Source organism: Herpailurus yagouaroundi, unplaced genomic scaffold (assembly GCF_014898765.1).
Source record: "Herpailurus yagouaroundi ecotype Mexico unplaced genomic scaffold, PumYag 141, whole genome shotgun sequence".
NCBI lineage: Eukaryota > Metazoa > Chordata > Mammalia > Carnivora > Felidae > Herpailurus > Herpailurus yagouaroundi.
The window spans coordinates 48,436,535-48,461,571 of NW_024412396.1; the positions used below are offsets into that span (position 1 = coordinate 48,436,535).

At 40.6% G+C, this 25,037-nt stretch overlaps 2 protein-coding genes and 1 long non-coding RNA gene across 9 annotated transcripts in view; 2 read left to right on the forward strand and 1 right to left on the reverse strand.

Moving 5' to 3' along the window:
* Positions 1-15,629, forward strand: part of BBOF1 (basal body orientation factor 1) — a 49,317-nt gene extending 33,688 nt beyond the window's left edge. For 2 of the 6 annotated variants that reach the window (XM_040477666.1, XM_040477667.1), the window contains 3 exons: positions 991-1,065; positions 1,236-1,350; positions 15,513-15,629. In XM_040477666.1, the coding sequence (XP_040333600.1) occupies positions 991-1,065; positions 1,236-1,350; positions 15,513-15,536 (214 nt within the window). In that variant the 3' untranslated portion in view covers positions 15,537-15,629. Of the gene's footprint in view, positions 1-990; positions 1,066-1,235; positions 1,661-7,060; positions 7,176-15,512 lie in introns of those variants that run through there. The other 4 variants (XM_040477661.1, XM_040477665.1, XM_040477664.1 and 1 more) reach the window with 3 other exon arrangements.
* Positions 1,942-24,992, reverse strand: ALDH6A1 (aldehyde dehydrogenase 6 family member A1). 2 transcript variants are annotated; one of them, XM_040477659.1, is made up of 12 exons: positions 24,865-24,992; positions 16,475-16,531; positions 14,884-14,958; positions 14,548-14,709; positions 14,263-14,341; positions 13,544-13,846; positions 12,439-12,560; positions 9,787-9,976; positions 9,410-9,591; positions 7,563-7,742; positions 7,197-7,295; positions 1,942-3,984 (listed from the first exon to the last, which is right to left on the reverse strand). In XM_040477659.1, the coding sequence occupies exons 1-12, from the start codon at positions 24,913-24,915 to the stop codon at positions 3,880-3,882; spliced, it is 1,605 nt and encodes a 534-aa protein (XP_040333593.1). In that variant the 5' UTR covers positions 24,916-24,992; the 3' UTR covers positions 1,942-3,879. The 2 variants fall into 2 exon arrangements, with proteins under 2 accessions (XP_040333593.1, XP_040333594.1); XM_040477660.1 differs by lacking the exon at positions 1,942-3,984 and adding an exon at positions 4,371-4,474.
* LOC121032040 (uncharacterized) lies at positions 21,331-23,445 on the forward strand. The gene is made up of 2 exons (XR_005791047.1): positions 21,331-21,432; positions 23,374-23,445. It is a non-coding gene; the product is annotated as an uncharacterized LOC121032040 (long non-coding RNA).
* Positions 24,993-25,037: the final 45 nt, after the last annotated feature.

Sequence of the window (25,037 nt, forward strand, 5' to 3'; positions counted from 1 at the left end):
ATTTATTTATTTTGAGAGTGAGAGAGACAGCACATGTGCAAGCACATGAATGCAGGGGAGGGGCAGAGAGGAGGGAGGGAGAGAATCCCAAGCAGGCTCCACATTTAGCATGGAGCCCGATGTGGGGCTCAGCCTCATGACAGGATCATGACCTGATACCGAGAGTCAGACGCTTAACCAACTGAACCACCTAAGAACCCCCAAAGTATATTTTTCTCATGCATAATTATTAGACTATTTAATATAGTCATATTTTGAATGGGTTTATTCTGCTTTCCTATGTACCAACTTGAGGACAAGTTTTAGAAGTGGAGCATGTGTCCTTACCTGCTGGCAAATCAACCTACTATGCCTTTTTTTTTTTTTTTAAGATTTTATTTTTATGTAATCTCTACACCTAATGTGGAGCTCAAACCCACAACCCTGAGACCAAAAGTCACATGCTCTACCAATTGAGCCAGACAGGCACCCCCCTACTGTACTTTTTATAATCCTGTTCAGCTCACTTTCCATTAGAGTATTCAATCAGTGATATGATTACTTCCTGTTCTTAAACCAAACTTGCCAAAGTATGAGGAGAAATTTTCATACTGGGTCCATCACCATTGGATATTTTTTCTATGTTCTGAGGTTCTTTTTGTGGGAAGGGAATTTCTCTGGCCATGTTTTTGGTCAGTACTCTGGTTCAGTCTTAAGCATCACCATTAATAGCTATTGGAGGAATATCATCATCATGATTATTACTTAAGCATCCGACTCTTGATCTTGGTAGTGACTCAGGTCATGATCTCACAGTTGATAGGATTAAGCCCCGATGGGCTTTGCACTCTTAGCGTGAAGCCTGCTTGGGATTCTCTCTCCCTGTCCCTCCTCTTTTCATGCACATGTGCGCATGCTCTCTCTCAAATAAATACACTTAAAAAAAAAAGCACAGTTGAAATATGGGACAAGAGGAGACACTGCCTCATTGTTAACTTTTATCTACCACAGAAAATATAGCCAGAGCTCTAGGCCTTCAGTTCCAGACTATGTTGTTGCTGATGATGGAGAAACAAAGGAATTTGGGTAAGAGCTGTCTTGACAAGGTAATGAACGTGAGCCTGATCACAGTGGTTGTGGTGGACATTTTATATGTGCCAGAACTGAGTGGGAGTTGTAGGACAAGTCTATTGCTCTGAACCAAGTTCCATGTATATGTGGTTGTTGACAGGTCTGTCATTTTGTTGTCATTGCAGGGATGACAGTAAGCTTCAAGATCAAACCTTCATCACCCAGCAAGTACCAATCTCAGACTCTTCTGGTGAACTGATGATACCCAATATTCAGAAAGAATCACAAGAGTCTGATATAGTAAGGAGTCTATAATCTAAACACTTCCTTTCCCCCATGGAACTTCTTGCTAAGTCATAGTGCTTTTCTCTACTAGCCAAGAGCTCTCAGTGATCAGTGAAATGAGTAATAACACATGTATAGCATGTCTACACTATGGCAGGCATATTATACTTAATGCTAATGCACATTTGTGCCTCTTTTAGTAAATGTGGTAAAACCTATAAATTGTCTTGTGAAGTATAAAGGCTAGCCAAAATATGTACTTTTATGTAATAATAAGCATAATGACCATATTATGTAATAATAAACATAATGGCTTTGAACAGAATTGGGAAGTCTGAATCCCTATAAGCTAGGGACAAAGGAATTATGTAGGAAGGCATTATTAAAAACAAAAAGCCAGGGGTACCTGGGTGGCCCAGTTGGTTAAACGTCCAACTCTTGATTTCGGTTCAGGTCACGATCTCACAGTTCATGAGCCCACATCTGGCTCTGTGCTGGCAGTGCGGAGCCTGCTTGGGTTTCTGTGTCTCCCTCTGTCAGATCCTCCCCACTTGCACTCTCTCTCTCTCAAAAATAAACATTTAAAAACAAAACAAAAAAGCCAGGTTTTCTTTTTAAGAGCTTTTTATTTGTAATTTTTTATTCATAATCAATTAGTACAACATAGGATCTGAGAAATTTCAAATGAGGCCACACTAAATTTTTAAGATGCTATTAGCATGAATATAACTGCATATTTTTTTCCATATAAGAAACAAGAAACTCTTTTGAGTAGCAAGTAGCTAGACAAATGAGTTGATTCCAATTAGAGCAACACAATTCTGATGAGTCAGTATTTTTACAAAAGTGATTCCCTTAAATGTAAGGAAAACATAGGAATCTCTGGGATTATATTTAATTCCAGTTGGAATTTAGACAATATGAGCTTTCATTCAACCCAGCCTATAGTTGTTGGATTGGATTAAGTATCACTATTAGTTGCCAGCTGTGATAAGTAGAAAGAAAATAAAGGGCATTCTATTATCAAATTATAAATTTTTATTGCCTCACATTTAGGAAGGCAAATCCAAAAAAAAAGAAACAAAAACAAAAAACCCCCCAAAAACCAATAAACCCATTAGGGTCATAAATGTATTTTATTAAGGTTCCAGTCACCTTAAGCGATTGAAGATTCTGACACTCTATCCAGCAGTGGTAGTATTAAAATCCACAGAGTGCACAAATGTTTTCAAAGTTTTCATATCCTTAGTTCACTGAATCACTGCCATGGAGCAGATTAGCATTATCCAAGTGACTCATGAGGGAGCAGAAAAAATAAATGACCTATATCATCTGGCTGAGGACCAAAGATTATTCTATCAGAGCCAGCAGCCGTCTCCTAGTTCACTGGGTAAAAACTATATCTGAAAAGACTTGATTCGGTTGGGAATCTGTTTTTTTAGCTCATCAGTTTCTGTTCTGACATAAAGTTTAGCTATATCAAAAGAAAAGGCATACAGACACTTGAATATAATGGTTGCAGAAGAATCTGTCAAAGCATTTCTTTTTTACTATTTCATGTCATGAAGAGCCTTGAAATTTCTTAGGCACCAATGAATTACTCTACATTAAGAATTCTTTCGTTAAAAATTATCACTAACGAGAAATGCAAGCAAGAAGAAAGAACAATATAAAAAATTCAACAAGTAATACCTGGCTACACTTACTTAAGGCAAGAGTCTTGCACACTTTCATGGCTGGAATACCCCTTGATTTCTGGCCCTAAAAACCTTTTGAAATAGTTCTCTTAAAAAACTCCATTTGCATCTGAATTAATGACTGAAGCATTAATGATTGTTGGAGCCAAATGTGAAATTTAACACTTGGCACACACAACAAAAAGTTGATTTATCCAGTACATACTGAGGTATCCTTGAGAAGTGATTTTAAGAAGTAGGAACAGTGACAATGATAGAATTAGTAATTAGTGGTCATGAATCACTAGGACAAAGTGGCATTTAGCAGAAAAGAAAGCAGTTGTCACAACCACGGGATAAGTAGAAATGGATTATGTCCTTCATAGTGTGGGATAAATGACAGGCTCAGGAAAGCTTGGCAGAGGGGTCTCCCCCACTGCCATTTATGTAGGGCTGTGTTTGAGGATCAACCAAAGGGTGAATTAATTTCTGTCCTGTTTCCCCATCCAAGAAGTCCTCTTCCAGTTATTGGAAGATCTTCTTTACATACACTATCTTCCCTTCTGCAAGTCATCAGAAAAGGGGAGAACTTTTAGAAAATAACCTAAGATCTCATTCCATATAAGTGTTTCAGAGTTAACAACAGTTCCCTCAAAAACCAAAGTAAGGAGCAAGTGAAAATCTGTTTTCAGAGTCAGACTAGGAATCTCCCCAGAACAACTTTGCAGGGGCCAATGGTCTTGAGAAAGGTTTTAATTACCAGGTATTCCAATCCTAGAGATCTGATCTGAGCAAAGTTGGCAAATGAAGTTGGTCAAGAACAGAGGGAGATTACTCAGGGTGGACTGAATCTGGAACAAACTTGTTTCTAACGGCCCATGGTAGGCATGACTACGGCAGGTGAGGAAAGAGTAGCATCTTCTTCTTTCCACTGAGAGGTGATGGTTTTTAGCTGAGTGTAGAATTGGATGCCCTAAAGAGAACAAAGGAAAAAAAAGAGCATATATTCCTGGGGGTTTCATGATTTCTCTTTCAATCAGCTTTTGAAGGAGGTGCTGTAAAGCGTTACTAATGTTGCCACTTGAGGAGCTGGTGCAACCAAAATCCAACATATTGTTCATGAGATAATCTATTTAACACATTTAGCACAATGCCTGGCATAGTAAATAAATAGTCAAACCTTACCTATCATTATGCTGAAACTAGTCAAGAGGATCTAAATGGAAAAATTGAACAGTGTAATCTGTTAAACTTGCAGTTCATTCTATTCCTAGAGCTGAATGTGTGCTCTGAGATATTAGGACCTGGCTCAAATCCTGCCTCTCCTCCTTATTGACTGCCATGTAACATTGGGCCTTATCTGTGACCTGTGGCTCACCTCGCTGTGAGGGGAAAATGAGATGACCTTCAAACGTCCTAGCAAAGTAACTGCTGTTCAATAACTGTTAGTTTTTCTCTCTTTTCTGTGAAGAAGAAAAAGGCATGAAGGGATAGAATACATATTAGGCCATTTCTGACAACTGTCAGTGATGCTAAAGTAGTAAAATCCACAATATCTTACAAATCTAAAGTAAACTGTCTGATACTACACACATTCACTTCTAAAGCACCTGTAATGTGAACCAAAAAAATTCATATGTAAGGCTTTATATACAGTTTATTTTGTAAGAATAGGCTTGAGCAAAGGAGAATAGACTGTGCAGATCTAACACAAAAAAAAACTAGCAAGCTAGAAAGATAATGTTAGAAAAAACCACAACAGCTTCTTTAAAATACTCTTCTAGAATTATTTGACAAAATCTGGGCCATGTTAATATATATATTAAGGGCTTTAGAGTTATTATATACTTTCAATATAACTAAAGTTGTCATTTTATTATGAGAATGATTCTTTCTTGTCTATTTTCCCAAAGAATACAAAGTAGCAATTTTTTGAGAGAAGGAGAATATGAAGGGGGGAGGGGCAGAGGAAGAGGGAGAGGATCTTTTTTTTAATTAAGCTTTTCGTTTTTTTAAACTTTATTTATTTTGAGGGGGAGGGGCAAAGCAAGGGAGAGAAATTTTTTTAAATTTTTTTAAATGTTTATTTATTTTTGAGAGAGAGAGAAAGAACATGAGCAGGAGAGGGGCAGAGAGAGAGGGAGACACAGAATCTGAAGCAGGCTCCAGGCTCTGAGCTGTGAGCACAGAGCCTGACATGGGCTCGAACCCATGAACTGTGAGATCATGATCTGAGCCGAAGCTGGACACTTAACTGACAGAGCCACTCAGGCACCCTGGGAGAGAGAGGATCTTAAGCAGGCTCCACGGCCAGGGCAGAGCCTACTCAGGGCTTGACCTCATGACTCTGGGATCATGACCTGAGCCAAAATCAAAAGTCTGATGCTTAACTGACTGAGCCACCCAGGCACCCCAAAATAGCAATTTGATTACCTAAGAATTTAAGACTTCAAACTGTATGGGGTCAGTCTTTGCCTCTAAGAAACCTCACTTACCAGGATGACTTAACAGTAATTAAACCAAGACAGGGAGAAAAAAAGCAAGAGTTTTACTCTGCTTCCCTCAAAAGAAATTTTTGTTAATAGAATCAAAGTAATCGATTATGCAAAAGCTGTGACTAATGTGCAAACTGAATAATCTGCCTCCAAATAACCAAAATGTTTTCCTTTTTTTTTTTTAAATGTTTATTTTTTGAGAGATAGAAAGAGAGCGAGCAGGGGAGGGGCAGAGAGAGGGAGACAGGATCAGAAGTGGGCTCTGTGCTGACACCAGTGAGCCTGATGCGGGGCTCGAACTCATGAACCTCGTGATCATGACCTGAGCCAAAGTTGGCCGCTCAACTGACTGAGCCACCAGGTGTCCCCCAATATGTTTTCTTAACCAGCTGGTCACACTGTTACATTCTGCTATGCAATGCTACTGTTAATTTTTTTTTAAATTAAAGTATAAAGGAGAGTCCTGTATAGAAAACATGTAGTTTATTACTGAAGGTTCCAAAATGGCTGTATCTCTGTGGGGTTACAAAGAACTTTCACTAGCCCATTTGTTAAACACATGTTTGGGCACCTGCTCCGTGCAAGGTACTGCAGTTAAGTAAATAATTACAATGTGATGTGTTCTTATCTTGGCTTACACAGCCCTACAGGATTCCCCTGCCTCTCTAACCTCATCTCTTACCACTCTCCTCCTCATTCACTCTGTGCCCCAGCCCATTTCTGCTGTTTGAACCTGCCATGCCTCGTCTTAGGAAATATGCATCTACTGAAGGATGTGGTAACAATGGTGATTTGATCTTCATAAACTTATGAAATATAAGTACTATTGTTATTCTCATTTTATAGATAAGAAACTTGAGACACAGGATATTCCTCAAAGTCATGCAATTAATAACAAGCCAAGCTGGAATTTGACCCCAGGCCATTCTGTACCAAATCTGCTTTATTTTTTTTTTGTTGTTCATAATGTATCCATAATGCCTAGAATAGTTTTGGTACAAAGAAGGTATTCAGTAAAATTTTTGTAAATGAAGGGGTGCCTGGGTGGCTCAGTCAGTTAAGCACCCAACTTTGGCTAAGGTCATGAGCTTGCATTTCGTGAGTTCAAGCCCTGTGTCTGGCTGTGCTGACAGCTCAGAGTCTGGAGCCTCGGATCCTAGGTCTCCTTCTCTCTCTCTGCCCCTCCCCCACTCACACTCTTTCTCTCTCTCAAGAATAAATGAACATTAAAAATTTGTTTTGTAAGTGAATAACTTACAGGAGAAAAATGTGCAGTGGGAGGACATGGGGGCATTCCCAACCCAGCACTGAGGAAAGGGGTGGTGATAGTCAGAGGTGATTTTCTGGAGGAGTCAGTCCATGATTCAAACTTAGACAAGACAGATGATTAAGACTTAGATGAAAGAGGAGAGGCAGGAGGAAAGGCTCTCAGAGGAAAGGACATACGTAAAGGCTTGGACTTCCTCATGCTCTTTCCCCAAAACTTTGCTGCCTTGAGTTAGTCAGGGAGCAGCAGCTTTGACGGAATTTTGTTGTATTTTAAATCTTCTCTAGGGAACATCCTGATAAGCATGGCTGAACAACTTATGACCCAACAGAAGCTAATGTCAGGGCCTTCCTTTCAGAATCCTTGTTCCTGAGTATATTCAAGAAAGTTTCTTAGAGGAAAACAATATTTTCTTAAAGTTACCTGTTTGCCATAGAAATTGGTGTCTCCTCTGAAGGAAGATCGAGAACCGGTGAATGAGAACATTGGCAAAGGCACTGGAATAGGGACATTTACCCCCACCTAAAGCAGAACAAATCCACATAAATAAAAGGACTCAAACAAAGGAACTTTCCATTTAGAAGCACAAATGCTTGGCATCAGACAAACCGATTTTAAATACCCCAACTTCTATCCCATTCCTTCCTGTATCCCATGAACTGTGATTCGTGAGGAAGAAATGGGGCACTGTAGGAAATCAGAGGCGCAGCAACCGATCACTTTGCTGTTTCCCTTAGATAGTAAACAGTATATGAGTACAAGAATCTCCTAAGAACTCTGTTCACAAACCTGTCCAACATCCACCAGGTGGGAATATTTCCGAGCAGTGGCTCCATTGGTGGTGAAGATGGCGGTTCCATTTCCATATGGATTGTCATTTACAATCTTGATGGCTTCATCCAAAGTGTCTGTCTCCAGAACCACAAGAACTGGACCAAAAATCTCCTCTTTGTAACAGGTCATAGTTGGCTTCCAGGAGTGATGCATCCAGAAAAGAAGTCAGTATTTTAGGCTTATCTGGTACTTTATTACCCACTGTTTACATGGACAGTTTTCATGTTAGTAACCTCTCTTCATTTTAAACCACCTTTTAAAAAAAAGTCCTTTCTTGCTGTGTTCCATCCTTGAAGCTACCAATCATATAAACAACTTGAAATTCCTATTAACTACAATTACACTCCTGCCCTTTGAGCACTGTATTTTTAGGTCCCATGACCCATCACTAGCTTCCTCTTTTATACCTGTATAACTTGTTTATACAATTGTTGTTATGAAAAGTTACATGAAAATTCATTTTTTATAAATCAAATATATATATATATATATATATATATATATATATAAAATTTTGTTTAATGTTTATTTCTGAGAGAGAGAGAGACAGAGCACGAGCAGGGGAGGGGCAGAGACAGAGGGAGACACAGAATCCAAAGCAGGCTCCAGGCTCCAAGCTGTCAGCACAGAGCCTGAAGCGGGGCTCGAACCCACAAACTGTGAGACTGTGACCTGAGCCTAAGTCAGACACTTAACCGACTGAGCCACCCAGGTGCCCCTAAATCAGATAGATATTGAAAATAACACAGGAGAGTGTTTCTGTTTAAAGAAACCCTGTACTAAGTTTTCTGTAACATAAACAATTCATTCTCATTCATTCCCTTGCCTCCCCAAATGAGTCTGTACATTTATATTTTGATATCAGGTCACATTAAACATTCAAAACATCCTTCACCACTGTAGCTGGTCAGCTGTGTTTGTTGCTATTAAGTGGATTTTTCCTCAATGGTTCTGTGGCAAGAGATTTCATAATTTCTACTATACTTACATTCAATTCTTAATTATTCAGGATTATAGTAGGTATAGTGGGGACATAGGAACTTCAAAAAAAAGCTTCCTCACCTCAATTTAGTCATTAATTTTAGCTGAGAGATTTGTGGAGTTTTAATAAATAAAAATTGAGAGATCAATTATTTTTCTTTCCTCACTTTCTAGAGAAGAGACAGCTAAATTTGGGGCACAGAGTAGGTACTCAGTAAATATTGGGTGGTCAATATGTTGATGGAGACACTGTAATAGCTATAAACTAGACAACAAGGAGCAGAACGAAAAATTAATATTAAACAGATAAGTAACAAATACAAGATAGGGTTGGCAAAATATAGCCAGTGGGCAGAATGTGGCTTGCTGCTTATTTTTGTACAGCTCACAAGCTAAGAATGGTTTTTATGTCTTTTAAATGGCTGAAAAAGAAATCAATCATGACATATAAAATTACTTAAAATTAAAATTCCATTGTCCAATAAAAGCTATGGAACACAACCATATAATGTTAATGTGCTTTCTCACTAAAATGCCAAGAGTGGGTAGTTGTGACACAGACTGAATATCCTTGCAAAGCCAAAAATGTTTACTATCTAGCCCTTTACGGAAAATCTGCCAACCACCGGTATAGTGGAAGGAGGCTGGGTGTCAGGATAAGAGGATCATTCAGACTCTAAATAAAATAACTGACTAATCCTGGCAAGAGATGAGGTCTCAGTCATTAAATGTCTTCATTTGGAGGGATGAGATTCCATCCATAGCCTTCAAGGTACCTTTAGTGCTTGTATGTGTGAAATAAATGAGCCAGAGTTATTCACCTTGACATTTGAGATGATGGTTGGTCCAACAAAGTTGCCATTTTCATAGCCTTTCACTTTAATTTTTCGACCATCAAGGAGGATAGAAGCTCCCTCCTTTGTTCCACTATCAATCAGATTACAGACTCGCTCTTTGGCCTGGGGGGTGATCAGAGGGCCAAGATCAGCTCCAGGCTGGTCTCCTGTAAAACAACACAAAAGTATTTAATGTTTTCACTAACATATATTATGACTGCTAACTATGACAAGTACACTATAAAGAGAGGAATGGTTAAAGAGTAGACATGATTACTCCCACTGGCCAAAGCCAACACTAAAACCAAGAGCTTAGTGCCACAGATGCAAAGTCTAAAGGAGCTAGGCAGATAACTGATTACCTGCATTGACTCTCAGGTTTTTGGCACGCTCCACCAGCTCTGGCAGCCACTTCTTAGCTTCTCCTACAAGGATTGCTGTGGAAAGAGCCATGCAGCGCTGACCAGCAGCTCCAAAGGCTGCCCCAACCAGCTGGTTCAGGGTATTCTCCTTATTGGCATCTGGCATGACTACTCCATGGTTCTTGGCTCCCTAAAGGAAATACAAAAAGTACATGGATCTTCCTTGGCAAAATACAACGAGGCTAAGAAACTAAGCAAAATCTGAGATTTCAAATAATTTAAGGAAAGAGAGAATTTACCCTTTGTTGTTCTGAGGCTAGATTTATTATCATTTTGATACTGTGAAATCTTGATAGCATAGAGTAAGTCTCCAGGTTACTTTTTTTCTACTTTCTTAGCTGATAAGCTGTTATATGTTTATTTAGATCAAAATCATTACCAACAAAACAAAACCAAACCTCCAGTCACATAATCACATTCAGTCAAACTGACAGACTAAATACTACACCCAGGAACCAAGAAGAACTCCCTTCTCTTTCCTAAGTTAGACAGGAAACAGTTTATTGTCTGCTGGGATTTCCAGCTATAAGAAGAGCAATGTGAACAAAGAGCTGCCAGTATAATAACGGTGGTCAGCTGAATGGCGAAATAGGTGGACTTCTTGGTACACCATTTCTGGAAAGAGGTTCCCCAAATTGGCTTGCTTCTAGATACATAGCCTCATAAATTTCTTTACTAGGTAGGATAACATGGTCATTTCTAAACATATGTTTCCAAATACAGTAATCTCCCCTTATCTGGGGTTTCACTTGCCATGGTTTCAGTCACCCAAGGTCAACTGAAGTCTGGAAACTATGCCTCCTAACACTTTGCCACAATGCCCACGTCCTTCATCTCACTTCATCTCATAAGGTAGGTGTTTTATCATCTCACATCATTCATCATAAGAAGGGTGAGTAAAGTATAATATGATAGCTCAAGAGACCATATTATTAAAAACATTTTTTTTTTAACGTTTATTTATTATTGAGAGACAGAGTGTCACAGAGTGTGAGTAGGGGAGGGGTAGAGAGAGGGGGAGACACAGAATCTGAAGTAGACTCCAGGCTCTGAGCTGTCAGCACAGAGCCCGACGCGGGGCTCGAACTCACGAACTGTGAGATCATGACCGTGCCGAAGTCAGTCGCCTAACCAACTGAGCCACCCAGGTGCCCCATCAAGAGACCATATTGTTATAGTGTATTGTTAAAATTCTATTTTATTATTAGTTATTATTAATCTTTGTGCCTAATTTATAAATTAAAATTTATCATTGACATGTATTTATAGGAAAAATATAGTATATATGGAGTTCAGTACTATCTACAGTTTCAGGGATCCACTGGGGGTCTTAGAAGGCATCCCCCACAGATTAGGGGTGACTACTGTACAACTATAGTTGAGTGCATGGATACCATGTTTGCTATTTAATTTTATCCCATTACACATAATATACTGTTAGACACAGAATAAACTCAATAAATATGTAATGAGATGGGAGTGGCTTAAGTCAAATTGGCCAAAACACATTCACCAGGAAAAGAAATAAGTGAGCATATCAGGAACTGTTTCTAGGCCTGTGCATAGGTGGCTGTCCTTTCAGCAACATTAACCAAAGGGAGAAAGAGGCAACTGGATTTACAATTAGTATCAAAGAATTACTATGTACTTGGCAAGGAGCTAGTAAGAGAATAGTAAAACTACATAAACAAGTAAACCATACTCACATACAGGGTATTTGGCTCCTTCTAGTACCTTAGATAGCATGGACTCTTAGGAAGAGCATATCTGACATTATAATAGTTGGGATATGTGTTGAATGGAAGGAAGGAGAAAGGGCTAGAAAGGTATGAAGGAAGAAACAAGGCCAGAACTAGAATTCAGCTGATACTGCTAAAGCCAAAGAATTTGAATAACATTCTTTTTTTTTCAACTTTTTTTTTTTTTCTTTTATTTTTGGGACAGAGAGAGACAGAGCATGAACGGGGGAGGGGCAGAGAGAGAGGGAGACACAGAATCGGAAACAGGCTCCAGGCTCTGAGCCATCAGCCCAGAGCCCGACGCGGGGCTCGAACTCCCGGACCGCGAGATCGTGACCTGGCTGAAGTCGGACGCCTAACCGACTGCGCCACCCAGGCGCCCCTGAATAACATTCTTAATGAGAAAGGTGCTCTTTGTCACCAAGATAAAGTGTCTAAGATAAAAAGTAATTAAAGTGGCTTAGGATAAAAATCATTACCAGGTTCATGGTTAAAAGGAAGACATTCAGGATGAAATGGGAATAAAGACACATTGGCATGACAGTGGGATAGTAATGCCTCGGCTGAAGGGCTGTTTGTAGGTAATTTTATTATTATTTTTTAAAGTTTATTTATTTTGAGAAAGAGAGAGAGAATGAGCAGGGGAGGGGCAGAGAGAAAGGGAGAGAGAGAATCCCAAGCAGGCTCCATGCTAGCAGTGTAGAGCCTGACACAGGGCTCAATCTCACGACCATGAGATCATGACCTGAGCAGAAATTAAGAGTCGGACGCTCAATTGACTGAGCCACCCGGGGAACCCCTGTAATTTTAATACATATAACAGATTTGGGGGGAAAAACGAATAAGAAGTCACCATATTGGCTTGAACTCTCTTGCCATGTCTTGACCCTCTCTCGAAGATGTACTCTCCTGCCTGGTTGGATCCCACAAAGCTGATTGCTTTGATATCCGGATGATCACAAATAAAGTTTACAGCTTTAAGAAGAAAAGAAATGATTACCACAAAGGAGCAAATGGCCGTGGGCTTCTCAACATGGCAAATTTGCCTTTTTCCATTGCTATGAATGAGAAGTTTCTATACTTCTATTTTTCTAGTTTCGATTCCCATTTTGAAGTTCTTTCCTTTCTCTTAAATTCTTTAAACTACTATTTCTATTTAGCCTCTTCCCTTTCATTATTTTTCTCATTTGTTATACCTACTTCTAACTCCAAAGGCTACAACTCCTGTCTTCCTCCAAAATAGCAGCCTTTTAATACTCAACTCTCCCTTTTATCCTTTAAGAATGTGATATTTCTTTAACTGTTACTATATACTGGGACTCTCAGATACTACTGTGCTGTCATGTGAGCAGCAATATAGCATGATTTAAAAGTAAAAACCAGAGTTTTCCTGGGTACTGACAGTCTGGCTTTGATTGTTTCTAGCAAATGACTTCATTTCATTAAGCCTCAGTTTCCTTACCTGTAAAATGGAAAAACAATAGTATCTACTGTTTATAGGTTTCATAAACCTAAGGATTGTTTATAACACTCCTTAAAGGAGTGTTATAAAGATTAAATGAGATAATATATGAAAAGCACTAGAAACTGCCTGAAACACAGTAGTGCTTTTTAAGTGTTAGCTATTACTATGTGAATTAGAAGGCCTTCAGTCTCTCTGAGGTCTATAAATTTTTCAGTATCGAACTGAAAACATTCTCTTCTATCTCTTTTGTCTTGACCTAATCCGTATTTCTTTGTCCCAATGTATTCTGTAGGGCCAGAAGCACTGCTACTCCCCAGTCAGTTTCCTTAGCATACAGGGATGGCAGTCAACAAACATTACCTTCAAACATGGAGGTTACTATCAGTAAATCCCTTCCTCCCTAGGTTCCTCATCCTAAAATATTTCTTCACCACTCAACACCTTGATTTTTTTTGGTAGCCAGATTAAGTGCCATGTACAGAAGGGCAGTTACCTTCATGTTGTCCATGGATGATATTTAGTGTTCCATCTGGGGCACCAGAGTCCTGGAACAACTTAGCAAGAAGCATGCTTGCTCCAGGAACTCGCTCTGATGGTTTCAGTAGGAAGGTATTTCCACACACTATGGCCATTGGAAACATCCACAGGGGGATCATGGCAGGAAAATTGAATGGAGCAATGCCCGCACACACCCCCAGAGGCAGACGGTAGGAATAAAGGTCCATGTCTTTGGTGATGGATGGCATAGTCTCTCCCAGCAGGAGGGATGTTACACTGCAGGCATGCTCAACCACCTCTGCAACAGAGAAGCAGTCAGACCACCAGCTCTCCACCAGGCACTACTTAGCTTTGTCCTGCTCTAGTCATCCCTGAGACAGAGAATGGCTCATGCCAAAGACACACGGCAGAAAGATCGACTTGCCCATCCATGTGAAGGGGCTGAGCAAAATGAGATTCTCCAAATAGGAAAAAAAAAAAAAAAAGACAGTGAAATGCATATACCTACTGGACGATCAAGTAAAATAAATGAAATAAACTGATCCCATAGGTACCTAAGAAGTATTGCCATTTTCCACAAGTATTAAAAAAGATCATGGGATAGGAAAATCTACATGGAAGAAGCAACCTCCCGTTCCGAGATCTTTGCCTCCCATCTTCCTTTGCTCCTTCCCAAAGGGCTCCTGAACTCCCCGAGAGGGACTCCCAGCTTACGAAGGCCTCGGAATACATCTCCTTCAGCATCAGCAAGGGTCTTCCCTTGTTCCAACGTGATTAACTTGGCGATTTCTTTCTAGAGAAAACACACACAGAAACCAAGGCAAAGATGTGCCTCCTTTTAGTTCGTAGGTAGCCAAAGAAGAACAAAACTGGGGGAGAAGTAGTATAAGGGAGAGAGCCATGATCTCTGTCTCTGCATTGTAGAGTTACAAGGGCAGCTAAAAGGCCTTCTGCATCCTAGACAACAGCTTGGAAAATAATACCATTCTGATTTCTCACCAAGTTTTCTTTAATGAGTTGTTGATAGCGGAGCAGGATCTGCTGGCGGCTTAATACTGAAGTGTCCGCCCATGCGGGAAAAGCACGTTTGCAGGAAGCAACAGCCGTGTCCATTTCGGCCTTGGTGGCCAGAGGAACATGACCAATGACCTCATTGGTGGCCTGATGGGAAAGAGCAGCACATCATATTTTGCCCCTTGCCTGCCTTGTCCATTTTTCACCTAGTCATAGAGGCAGCACTATGTACTTCACGACAAACACCCAAGTCCCTAATTTCCCACCACGTTCCCAGAATTCTAGGCTAGTCAGTTTAAATCCCAAAGTAGCTTTGCTTACTGGGTTGTGGATGTCAATCCATTTGTCACTTTTGGATTCAACAAATTTCCCATCAATGAAGAGCTTTACAGTTGGCTGGAAAATAAAAACCCCACAAAACTTGTATTAGTGAATTGTTCCTCTCCCTTTCACAAAGAGGAAGGAATTCAGGGTTGATAGTGAATCTTCTGTTCTCTAGAAATGCTAACACTAAGAAAGAGATACACAATGTACTTGTCTATAGTGTTCATTAAGATGTGGCCGAGCCTCTCAATACTGTGATTTCTCTGAGGAAAAGTCCCTGCTAATCACACAGTGGAACTTTATGTTACTGTGAAGCATCGACCGAAAAAGCAGCAGATTCTGTATTAACAAAGATTAGCTAGTTGACTTGTTCACCCAGCTGACTTTTTGTCATGTCACCATGAGCATGAATTACATTTATGATTAAAAGACTAGAGCCGAAGTCAGACACTTAACCGACTGAGCTACCCAGGCACCCCTCTGTGTGTGGTTTTTCTGAGAAGTAGCTTCCTTACATTAAGTTTTCAAAGGAGGTTGTGGACCAAAAAAGGCGAAGGACTACTATGTTATAGTGTGTGCATGCTTTTAAATAGAAAGGATTTCGAGCACCTGTCCTTATGTGTTAGATTTTAGGTACTGCAAATGGCTGACAATTCTATGAAAACAACTTTAAAGATTGTGAAGAAGAGGACAACTATCTGGCAGGATCAATAAACCCTCTAAAGCCATGAAAATGTTTGTATTTTTTGACATAGTAATCCTACCTCAGAAGGACAATAATCTAAAAGAAGGAAAAAACTATATAAATAAATGTTTGTTTTATAATATTGAAAAAGTCAATCAGTTTAGGTGTTATATGGGAAAATTTTTAGTTAATTCAGGCTACATATACTTGATGGAATATTATGCAGCTATAAAAATCATAACTGTAGGGGCGCCTGAGTGGCTCAGTTGGTTGGGCATCTGACTTCAGCTCGGGTCATGATCTCGCAGTTTGTGGGGTCGTCGGTTTGAGCCCCGCATTGGGCTCTGTGCTGACAACACAGGGCCGGCTTTGGGTCCTCTGTCTCCCTCTCTCTCTGCCCCTCCCCTGCTCACATGATCGCTCTCTCTCTATCTCTCTCAAAAATAACCAAAAAAAAAAAAAAAAAAAAAAAAAAAATCATACCTATATGGGACCTGTGTGGCCCAGTCAGTTAAGCATTCGACTTTGGCTCAGGTCACAATCTTGTGGTTTGCGAGTTCAAGCCCTGTGTTGGGCTCTGTGCTGACAGCTCAGAGCCTGGAACCTGTTTCGGATTCTGTGTCTCTGTATCTCTGCCCCTCCCCTGCTCATGCTCTATCTCTCTCTCACTCAAAAATAAAAATAAAACTATTGAAAATTAAAAAAAAATCACAGCTATAAAGAGCATCTTGCAATACTGAAAATGCTTACGACATATAATTAACAGAATTTAGATAAGAAAACCAAGATAGAAGGTTTCACATATACTCTGATCACAATAATATAAAGAAGATAAATGGGAATACCCCCAAATTATACTGTATTCCTTCTCAGAAGTAAAACTTTAGTATCCAATAAACTTACCACTGAAGAAGAAAAGGAGGATGCTGGATACCAAGTGGAATTCACCTTGGAAGAGACCTGTGAGGTAAAAGAATGATTATTTTGATAAATGAGAGCAGAAAATTATTAAAACTTGGAATGGCTACCATATGCTTAACATTACACTAGTTATTATGGGCATACAAAAAATGATTTGGTGTTTGCTCCCAAGGGTCATATAGTCTTTAAGGAGAAAAGATAACAGACGATGAGGTACGGCAAATTATAAGAAAATAATAAACCATAATGATCATGTCCTCAGTGTCCAGGGAAGTCCTGATTTAAAAAGTTTTGGTGGCTCAGTCAGTGAAATGTCCAACTCTTGACTTTAGCTCAGGTCATGATGTCACGGTTCATGGGTTCGAGCTCCACATTGGGCTCTATGCTGACAGTGCGGAGCCTGCTTGGGATTCTCTCTCCCTGTCTCTCTGCCCCTCCCCTGCTTGCTCTCTCTCTCCCTCTCAAAATAAAGAAACTTAAAGTTTTTTTATTGGACCATATTTTCCTAATTTTTGGCCTGGAAAATGTAGTCACCACAAATCTTAACAATATGAAAACTCTTAAATGGTATCCAACACAATCGGTGTCGAATATAAGATAGCATAGAACCAAGTGTCAAATGTAAGTGTAAGTATTTACATGCCCATATAAATACTTGAACGTAAATGTTTATAGCAGCTTTGTGAAAGCCCCAAACTTAGCAATAACCAAAATGTCCACCATTGGATGGGTGAATAGGGAAACTAATGTGGTACATCCATACATTGGAACAGTACTCAGCAATGAAAAGAACTATTACACATGCAGCAACTATAGCAATTATAACTGGGTAAACTGGATAACTATAGCAATTATACTGGGTAAAAGAAGTCAGACATGCAAACAGTATACACTTTATGATCTCATTTATATAAACTAGAAAATACAAACTAATCTATAGTGTTAGAAAGCAGATCAGTGGTTGCCTGGGGATGATGGAGGAAGTGGAGAAGATGGGATAGGAAGGTAACTTTTTGGGGTGACAGATATGCCCATTATCTTGAATGTGATATTTCCACAGGTGTATATAAATATAAAACTTGGGGTGCCTGGGTGGCTCAGTCAGTTAAGCATCTGGCTCTTGGTTTTGGCTCAGGTCATTATCTCTTGGTTTGTAAGTTTGAGCCCCACATCAGGCTCCATGCTGATGGTGCAAAGCCTGCTTGGGATTCTCTCTCCTTCTCTCTCTCTGTCCCTCCCCTACTCCTGTGCTTTCTCTCTCTCAAAATAAATAAAATTAAAAAAAAAAAAAACCACGAATATAAAACTTATCAAATGGTATACTTTAAATATGTAGAGTTTATGTCAATTTTATTGCAATAAACTTGTTTTAAAAATGCCACATGTACCTTATAGGAAAAGAATGTGTTGTATAGGTAACATTTGATAGGGTATAATCAGCAAATTGGGGAGAGGGGCCAGTTACCATAAAATAACTTCATTTGTATATATGCTATAGAAGTTGATTTAAGAAATATTCAAGTCAATTAGGAATGGGAAGTAGAGGAAAACTGTATTCTAAAAATCCTTTATCTTGTCTGAAGACAGACATGTTTTTACTTTTTATTTTTAACATTTATTTATTTTTGAGAGACAGAGTGTGAGCAGGGGTGGAGCACAGAGAGGGAGACACAGAATCCAAAGCAGGTTTCAGGCTCCAAGCTGTCAGCACAGAGCCCCACACGGGGCTCGAACTCGTGAACCATGAGATCATGATGTGAGCCAAAGTCGGCACTCAACTGACTGAGCCACCCAGGTGCCCCAGAAGACAGACATGTTACTCAAAGGGTTTGGGGCTGCATGAAATGCAAGAATTTGTTTGTGTTCCTGCAGTACTATCTAGGGGAAAGGGTGCCAGTCCTTTGGGCCAGCAGAAGATTCTTCCAAATGATCCATCTACTTCCTCTCCCATTCCCCACAAAAATTATTTCAAACCATCCACACTCTTCTAGAGCCCACCATGTTTTATTTATAGGCATGTTCCCAACATCAACATGGTACCTCGTACATAGGAGGTGTTTAATAAGTATCTATGGAACAAATGAAAGGTCTACTGGGTGGCTGACTGCCCCCAACCAAGACTTGGTTAGGTGTCCCTTTTTGGACTCCCATAGCAGCCAGTACTTCCCCTATCAGGTTTATCTGTCTGTGCTGTAGTTGCCTGGTTACTTGTCTGTTGCCCAAAAGACTTGAGTTCCATGAAGGTAGGCACTGCATCTGTCTTGTTCACCTACTTTAAAGTTATTGTGATCAAGATTGTCCAGATATGGAAAATAGCAAGTTGTTGGTGCTCATTCAACGTTACTATTATATTATAAATACTTTTTGCTGTGACTCCTTGTTATTTGGAAACTTCTCTTATCTCCTCACTATTATGTCTTTTCTCCTTGCCACAACTCTGTCTTCTCACTACTTAGTTGTTCTTACTCCTTGCTATTTCAAAACTTATTCTCTTAAAACTTCCAACCTTGCTGCTTCCTCTCTCATTCTCAAAAGCTGACCTTTGTTTTTCCTACTTCAGAGGGAACAGAAACCATCAGATGAGAACTTCAACTTCCTACTAGCAACCCTACAAAACTGACCTATACCCATCCTTTTTTCCCTCCTTTTTGCTTATAAGGGAGAAGATAGCTCCCTTATATAAGGGAGAAGATAGCCAATCACAATCACAAGCTCTGTGGGGACAAAGTGACTGGGAGACTGAAGCATACAAGTATCTATGGACTGACCAATGAGGCACCTGTCCTCCAACTGAAGGCTAATCTCTGCGCCTGTGCTCTAAAGCCAACTTTTCCCACTACCCCAGACACATCTATCAATGATCCTTTCTTTTCTGAAACTTAAACCTCTCTCCATCCAATAGCAAGGATTCTCTATACTAATTACCTTTATTTCCTCATTTCCCGCTAACCCTTCAATCTACTCCAACCTTCATGACTAAACACCAGTGACTTCCTACATCCCATGGGCTCTTCCCAGTTCTTCTGTACTTAACCTTTTCCTACCCTTTTCTCCAATCTTCAGTATGTCCTGATATCATCCTCTGCTCCCTGGCCGCTAACAATTCCATTTCCTCAAGACTTGGTCCTAGGCCTTCTTTTCTCATTCTGCACATTCTCCTCAGGTGATTTCATCAACTCCTGTAGCTTGATTATCTAGATTCTGATGATGCCCAAATCTAGTTCTAAGCCAGCTTCCTCTTCAGATAATAGCTACCTAATTGTCTTCACCACACCTCTATGTGGATGTTATTTAGGTACATATTGAGAAAGCTGAACTCCTCCTCTTCCTCTCACCAAGCTGCTCTGCTTTCTATATCCCGCTTTTCGGTGAAGGGGACCACTATTCACCTTGTTGCCCAAGAAAAAACCAGCATGTCACCCTAACTCCTCCCTCTCTCTCCACAGTGAATCAAATCCTGGCAATCGGTCCTCCTAGAAGTCTCTGGAACACAGAGACTTTTTTTCTCTATGCTGCCTGTCATCACTACAGTCTATACCATCACTGTCTCTTACCTGGACTTCAGTAACTGTTTCCTTACAGGTCGCCCAGACTCCAGTTTTAAGCTTTCTGAATCTAGCTTCCTCCCCCATGCCAGAGGGGCTTTCTAAAACACAAATCTGGGCAGATCACTCCCTTGTTTAAAAAGCTCCAGTGGCTTTCCACTGTTCTTAAAGGCTAATCTTGATGTTGCTTAGAAGATTTCCCATGGCATCTTTACTTTTCATAGCTTGCCACTTTCCTCCTTGCTGTCTATGTTCTAGGCATTTGGAACATGTTTTGTGCTCTTTTTGCCTGTATACATGCTGCTCCTTCTTGCATGGAATTCTGTTTGCTTGACTCACTCCTATTTCTTATCTCCCTACTTAGCCATAAACTTTGGGTATCAGTGAAGATCAGTTTTATGTTTGCCAGTAGGAAGTTGAGGAAGTTCTCAACTGACGGTTTCTGTTGCCTTTGAAGTAGGAAAAAAAAAAGGTTAACTTCTGAGAGTGAGAGGGGAAATAGAGTCAGAAGCTTTTAAAGTCACAATCTCAAGTTTAGGTCAAGCACCTGATTATACAGCTCTTACAACACCTAACTTCCTCCATTTCTTATATCATATTATGGAATAACAGATTGTTTAATTATTAAGTCTCTTTCCCCTTAGGTCACTAGATGGCTGTGTCCTCAGCTCCTGGCATTGTTCCTGGAATAGAGTAAGCATTCATTAATACATTTGCAGAATGAAAAATTGAGTACTGGCCAAGCAATCATTTGGTATTCATCATGTTTCATGTTTACTCTCTTACAGGGCAGAAAATGCACAGATCAGTCAACTTGAGGATGCTAGGCCACTTAGTTTTATTTTTTTACTTGCACACAGCCTCCTTGCTGTCAAGAGGGCATAAAAGGCACTGCATCTGGCATAATAAAACATTAGCACATAATTTTTGATGGGTTGGATCTCCTATCTTTTCTTCATTTCCTAAAAAAAACATTCATTACCACTGTTGTTAAACTATCCTGCTTCCAGTCACACCAAAATTCTTCCTCTGTAGACGTTTACTACATACTTGTTTCCTTCTTCAGTCACTCCCTTTCCCCTTGGCTGAAGGCCTGCTAGTCTTGCAAAACTCAAGCTGGAGCCAACTCCTTTTGGATTTTTTTCCTCAATTGTACAGATTGAGTATGAGATAGTTTCCCTACACCCCTGCAGTACTCTGTGCACTCCTACTGTTAGTGCTTACTATTGCATTACAATAGGGGAGCCTACAGTGTGTGTCTTACTTAATCTCTCCTTTCCGTTCCCAAAGCCTGGGGACAGTACCTGACATAGAAAGAGATACCAAGACTTACGTCCTGAATTCTCAGCCCCATCAGTCACTAGTTGGGAGATACTGGATCGGCTTAAGTGTCAGGTATTTATTTCATTATATTCATGAATTCCAATCTTCACAAATATTCTTGAAACTAAAAAGTGGTGTTGTTAGGATAGAATGCAAGCATGACTGTGAAGTCTGTACTCTAAACCACATCACCGAGGCAAGCCACTGAGTGTCTTTAAGACTAGTTTTCTTGGGAGGTCTGGATGGCTCAGTCAATTAAGTGCCTGACTGATGATTTTGGCTCAGGTCATGACCTCACAGATCATGAGTTTGAGTCCCACATTGGGCTTTGCACTGGCAGTGTGGAGGCTGCTTGAGATTCTCTCTCTCCCTATCTTTCTGCCCCTTCCCTGCTCGTGCTGTCTCTGTCTCTCTCAAAATAAATAAATAAACTTCAAAACAAAAAAGACTGGTTTTACCTCTGAATATGCTAAACCCATCATAAGTTGAAAATACATTTAATATATCTAACCCACCAAAAGAACATCATAGCTTAGCCTAGCCTACATTAAATGTGCTCGGAACACTTACATTAGCCTACAGTTCTACAAAATCATCTAACACAAAGACTATTTCATAAAAAAGTGTTGAATATCTCATGTAATTTACTGAATGCTGTTCTGAAAGTGAAAACCAGAATGATTGTATGGGTACAGAATGCTTATAAGTGTATCAGTTGTTTAACCTCGTGATCATGTGGCTGATAGAGAGCTGTGACTCCCTGCTGCTGCCCAGCATTCCTCAAAAGTCTCATACTGCATTTTGCTGGGGGGTGGGGACGATAAAAATTCAAAACTTGGAAGTACGGTTTCTACTGAATGCATATTGCTTTCACACCATTGTACAGTCAAAAAGTCTCAAGCTGGGGTGCCTGGTGGCTTAGTTGGTAAAGGGTCTGACTCTTGATTTTGGCTCAGGTCATGATCTCACAGTTTTGTGGGTTTGAACCCCAAGGACAGCTCTGTGCTGACCCTGCAGAGCCTGCTTCGAATTCCCTCCCTCCCTCTCTCTCTCTCTCTGCCCCTCCTCTACTCACACACTCTCTGTCTCAAAATAAATTAAAAAAAAAATAGTCGGGGTGCCTGGGTGGCTCAGTTGGTTAAGTGTAGGACTTTGGCTCAGGTCACGATCTCATGGTTTGTGGGTTTGAGCCCCACGCCGTGCTCTGTGCTGACAGCTCAGAGCCTGGAACCTGCTTTGGATTCAGTGTCTCCCTCTCTCTCTTCCCCTCCCTCACTCACACTCTGTCTCTCTTTCTGTCTCCCAAAAATAAATGTTAAAAATTTTTTTGTGATTAAAAAATTTTTTTAAGTCTTAAGTTGAACCATTGAACATCAAGGACTATCTATACTTAAAATTACTGAAAACAAGGGCACCTGGGTGGCTCAGTCAGTTAAGCATCCAACTTTGGCTTAGGTCACAGTCTCATGGTTCATGAGTTTGAGCCCCGCATTGGGCTTTGTGCTGAAAGCAGGCAGCCTGCTTGGGATTCATTCATTCATTCATTCTCTCTCTCTCTCTCTCTCTCTCTGTCTCTCTCTCTCTCTCTCTCCTCTTTCTCTGGCCCTCCCACACATACTCTCTCTCAAAATAAACTTTAAAAAAATTACTGAAAACACCAACTCTTTCCTTTACAGACCCTTTTGATGATCCTCTGAAATTCATGACCCCCAGAATCTAGACTACCTTTTTTTTTTTTTTTTTTCAGTTTGAGAGAGTTAGAGAGAGAGGAGCACAAGCAGAGGAGAGGGGTCAAGGGAGAGAAAAACAGAATCTTAAGTAGGTTCCACAGTCAGCATGGAGCCCAATGCAGGGCTTAATCCCACGACCCTGGGATCATGACCTGAGCTGAAATCAAGAGTTGGATGTTCAACCAACTGAGACATCCAGGCGCTCCTAGACTACTCTTTATCAAAGTTTCATGTTATAGTAACTCCTCTTTGGCTAAGAATTACTATTTATGTTCTTTCCCAGGTCAACTCGGAAGTTTCTTCAAATGAATCAGAAAATAGTGTCTGTTTCCAAAATAAAGTGCATAGAAAGGGAGATTCCTCTCCTTGATTCAAAGCACAAAATACATTCTTAAGGCCATCAATGACTCACTGTGATGGTGGGGAATCAAAGGAAAAAAACCAATTTTAGTAAAAGATTTCAAGGATAAATTGGTAATGGAAATTACAGGGTAGAAACCTTGTATCCCTACTATAAAAAAAGGTCCTAGAAAAACAACTAGGATCACAGCAAGAGATAGATGAGTGAAGCCAGACTATCTGACAAACTTTTCCGGCCCATTCTCCTCACTGTCCCGTTAAAAAGCATTTAAACATGAACCTTTACTGCCTTTGCTAAGAATTTAAAAAATGCATTAAGTTTCTGCAGTAGAACTCAATGCAACCTGGTAAGTGCTAATATTATCTAAAAGCCCAGCAATATAGAGGAAGAAGTTCCCAGGCTGGATGTAACAAGTAAAAAGGGCAAAGCTGTTTCTTGTAGGTTGGAGAAACTTTGCCTGCAGTAAACCTTGCCTAAGTACTTGCTGGGTTGTGAAAACTGGGGAAAGGCTATAAACAGAGTTAGAAACCACCCTCAGGCACGCAGAACGGACCCAATCCCCACCATGGACAAGTGTGAGGTTGTGTTAGCACACTCAAAGCTGACTTTGGGTTAGGACCTTGGAATTAACACTTCTTGTTTATTTTCTACCACCCATTTTAGAGTTGTTTATCACCTCATTTTCTATCACTTTTTTTAAGATGTTTAGTCCCTTGTATATGCTTGGAACATCTGGTAGTATAACTATGTGTCCTTATTTACCACCAACAAGAATACTGTAACTTTGCTAAAAGTTTAAATGAAACTCTTGGCAAGAAAAGGGACAGCCTACAGCCTGTGGAAAAAACAAAGAGCCATAGCTAGGTTAAACAGCTCAGCAAATAACTGCTTTGGGGAAAACCTAGTGTACATCTTCTAGAAGGATATTCAAAGTTCATTCACGGACCCTCCCCCTCGTGTGCTTCCTTTACCACGGATTACAGACAGTGAAGTAGGGTGGGGAGAAGGGAACAATCTGGTCGCTCTGGGCAGGAGAAAGAGCTCTAAGAAAGGTGACCAGAAAAGGGAGTTTCTGGAAAATAAGGTGAGAGAGGTGACTGGCACAGAGGTGAAAAGGAAACACGGTGAGTGGACCAAAGTAAGTGAGGGCAAGTGAGCGACTGCAGGGACGGACAGGGCTGGGGGGAGGAGAGTGCGCCAGAGACAGAAAGGGAGAGCCTCCAGAGTAAAAGGGCAGAGAGCCAGGGGTGACAGTCCAGGATCCAACGAGGGGGGATGAGAAGTGAAGACTGGGACAAGGCCTCACGCGCCGGGTGGGAACTGGAAGGTCGGCTAAGAAGGGGTTGGCTCAGAGAGTGGACGGAAAGGACCCAATTCCTAGCTTCGCCGTCCCTCGGTAGCACCCTCACTCGCCTGCAGGATCCGGGTCCGCACTGCTGCCGCCGCCGCCACCGCCGCCGCCATGGTCCTCAGCTGCCTGCAGTCGGCCTCCACGAGCCCCTACTGCGGGTGACTCCCTAGAAGCGCCACGGCTGCCAGGCCCAGCCCTTCCAGCCTGCCGCACTTCCTCATTGGTGGAGAAGACT

What these genes read in the sequence shown, in the direction of transcription:
- ALDH6A1 (XM_040477659.1), bottom strand. Translation starts at nt 24,915, where the DNA reads ATGGCGGCGGCGGTGGCGGCGGCGGCAGCAGTGCGGACCCGGATCCTG. An exon ending in TGCGGACCCGGATCCTGCAG is followed by an intron (nt 16,532 to 24,864) that starts GCGAGTGAGGGT and finishes TTTACCTCACAG; the next exon opens with GTCTCTTCCAAGGTGAATTC. An exon ending in AGATGTATTCCGAGGCCTTC is followed by an intron (nt 13,847 to 14,262) that starts GTAAGCTGGGAG and finishes TCTCTGTTGCAG; the next exon opens with AGGTGGTTGAGCATGCCTGC.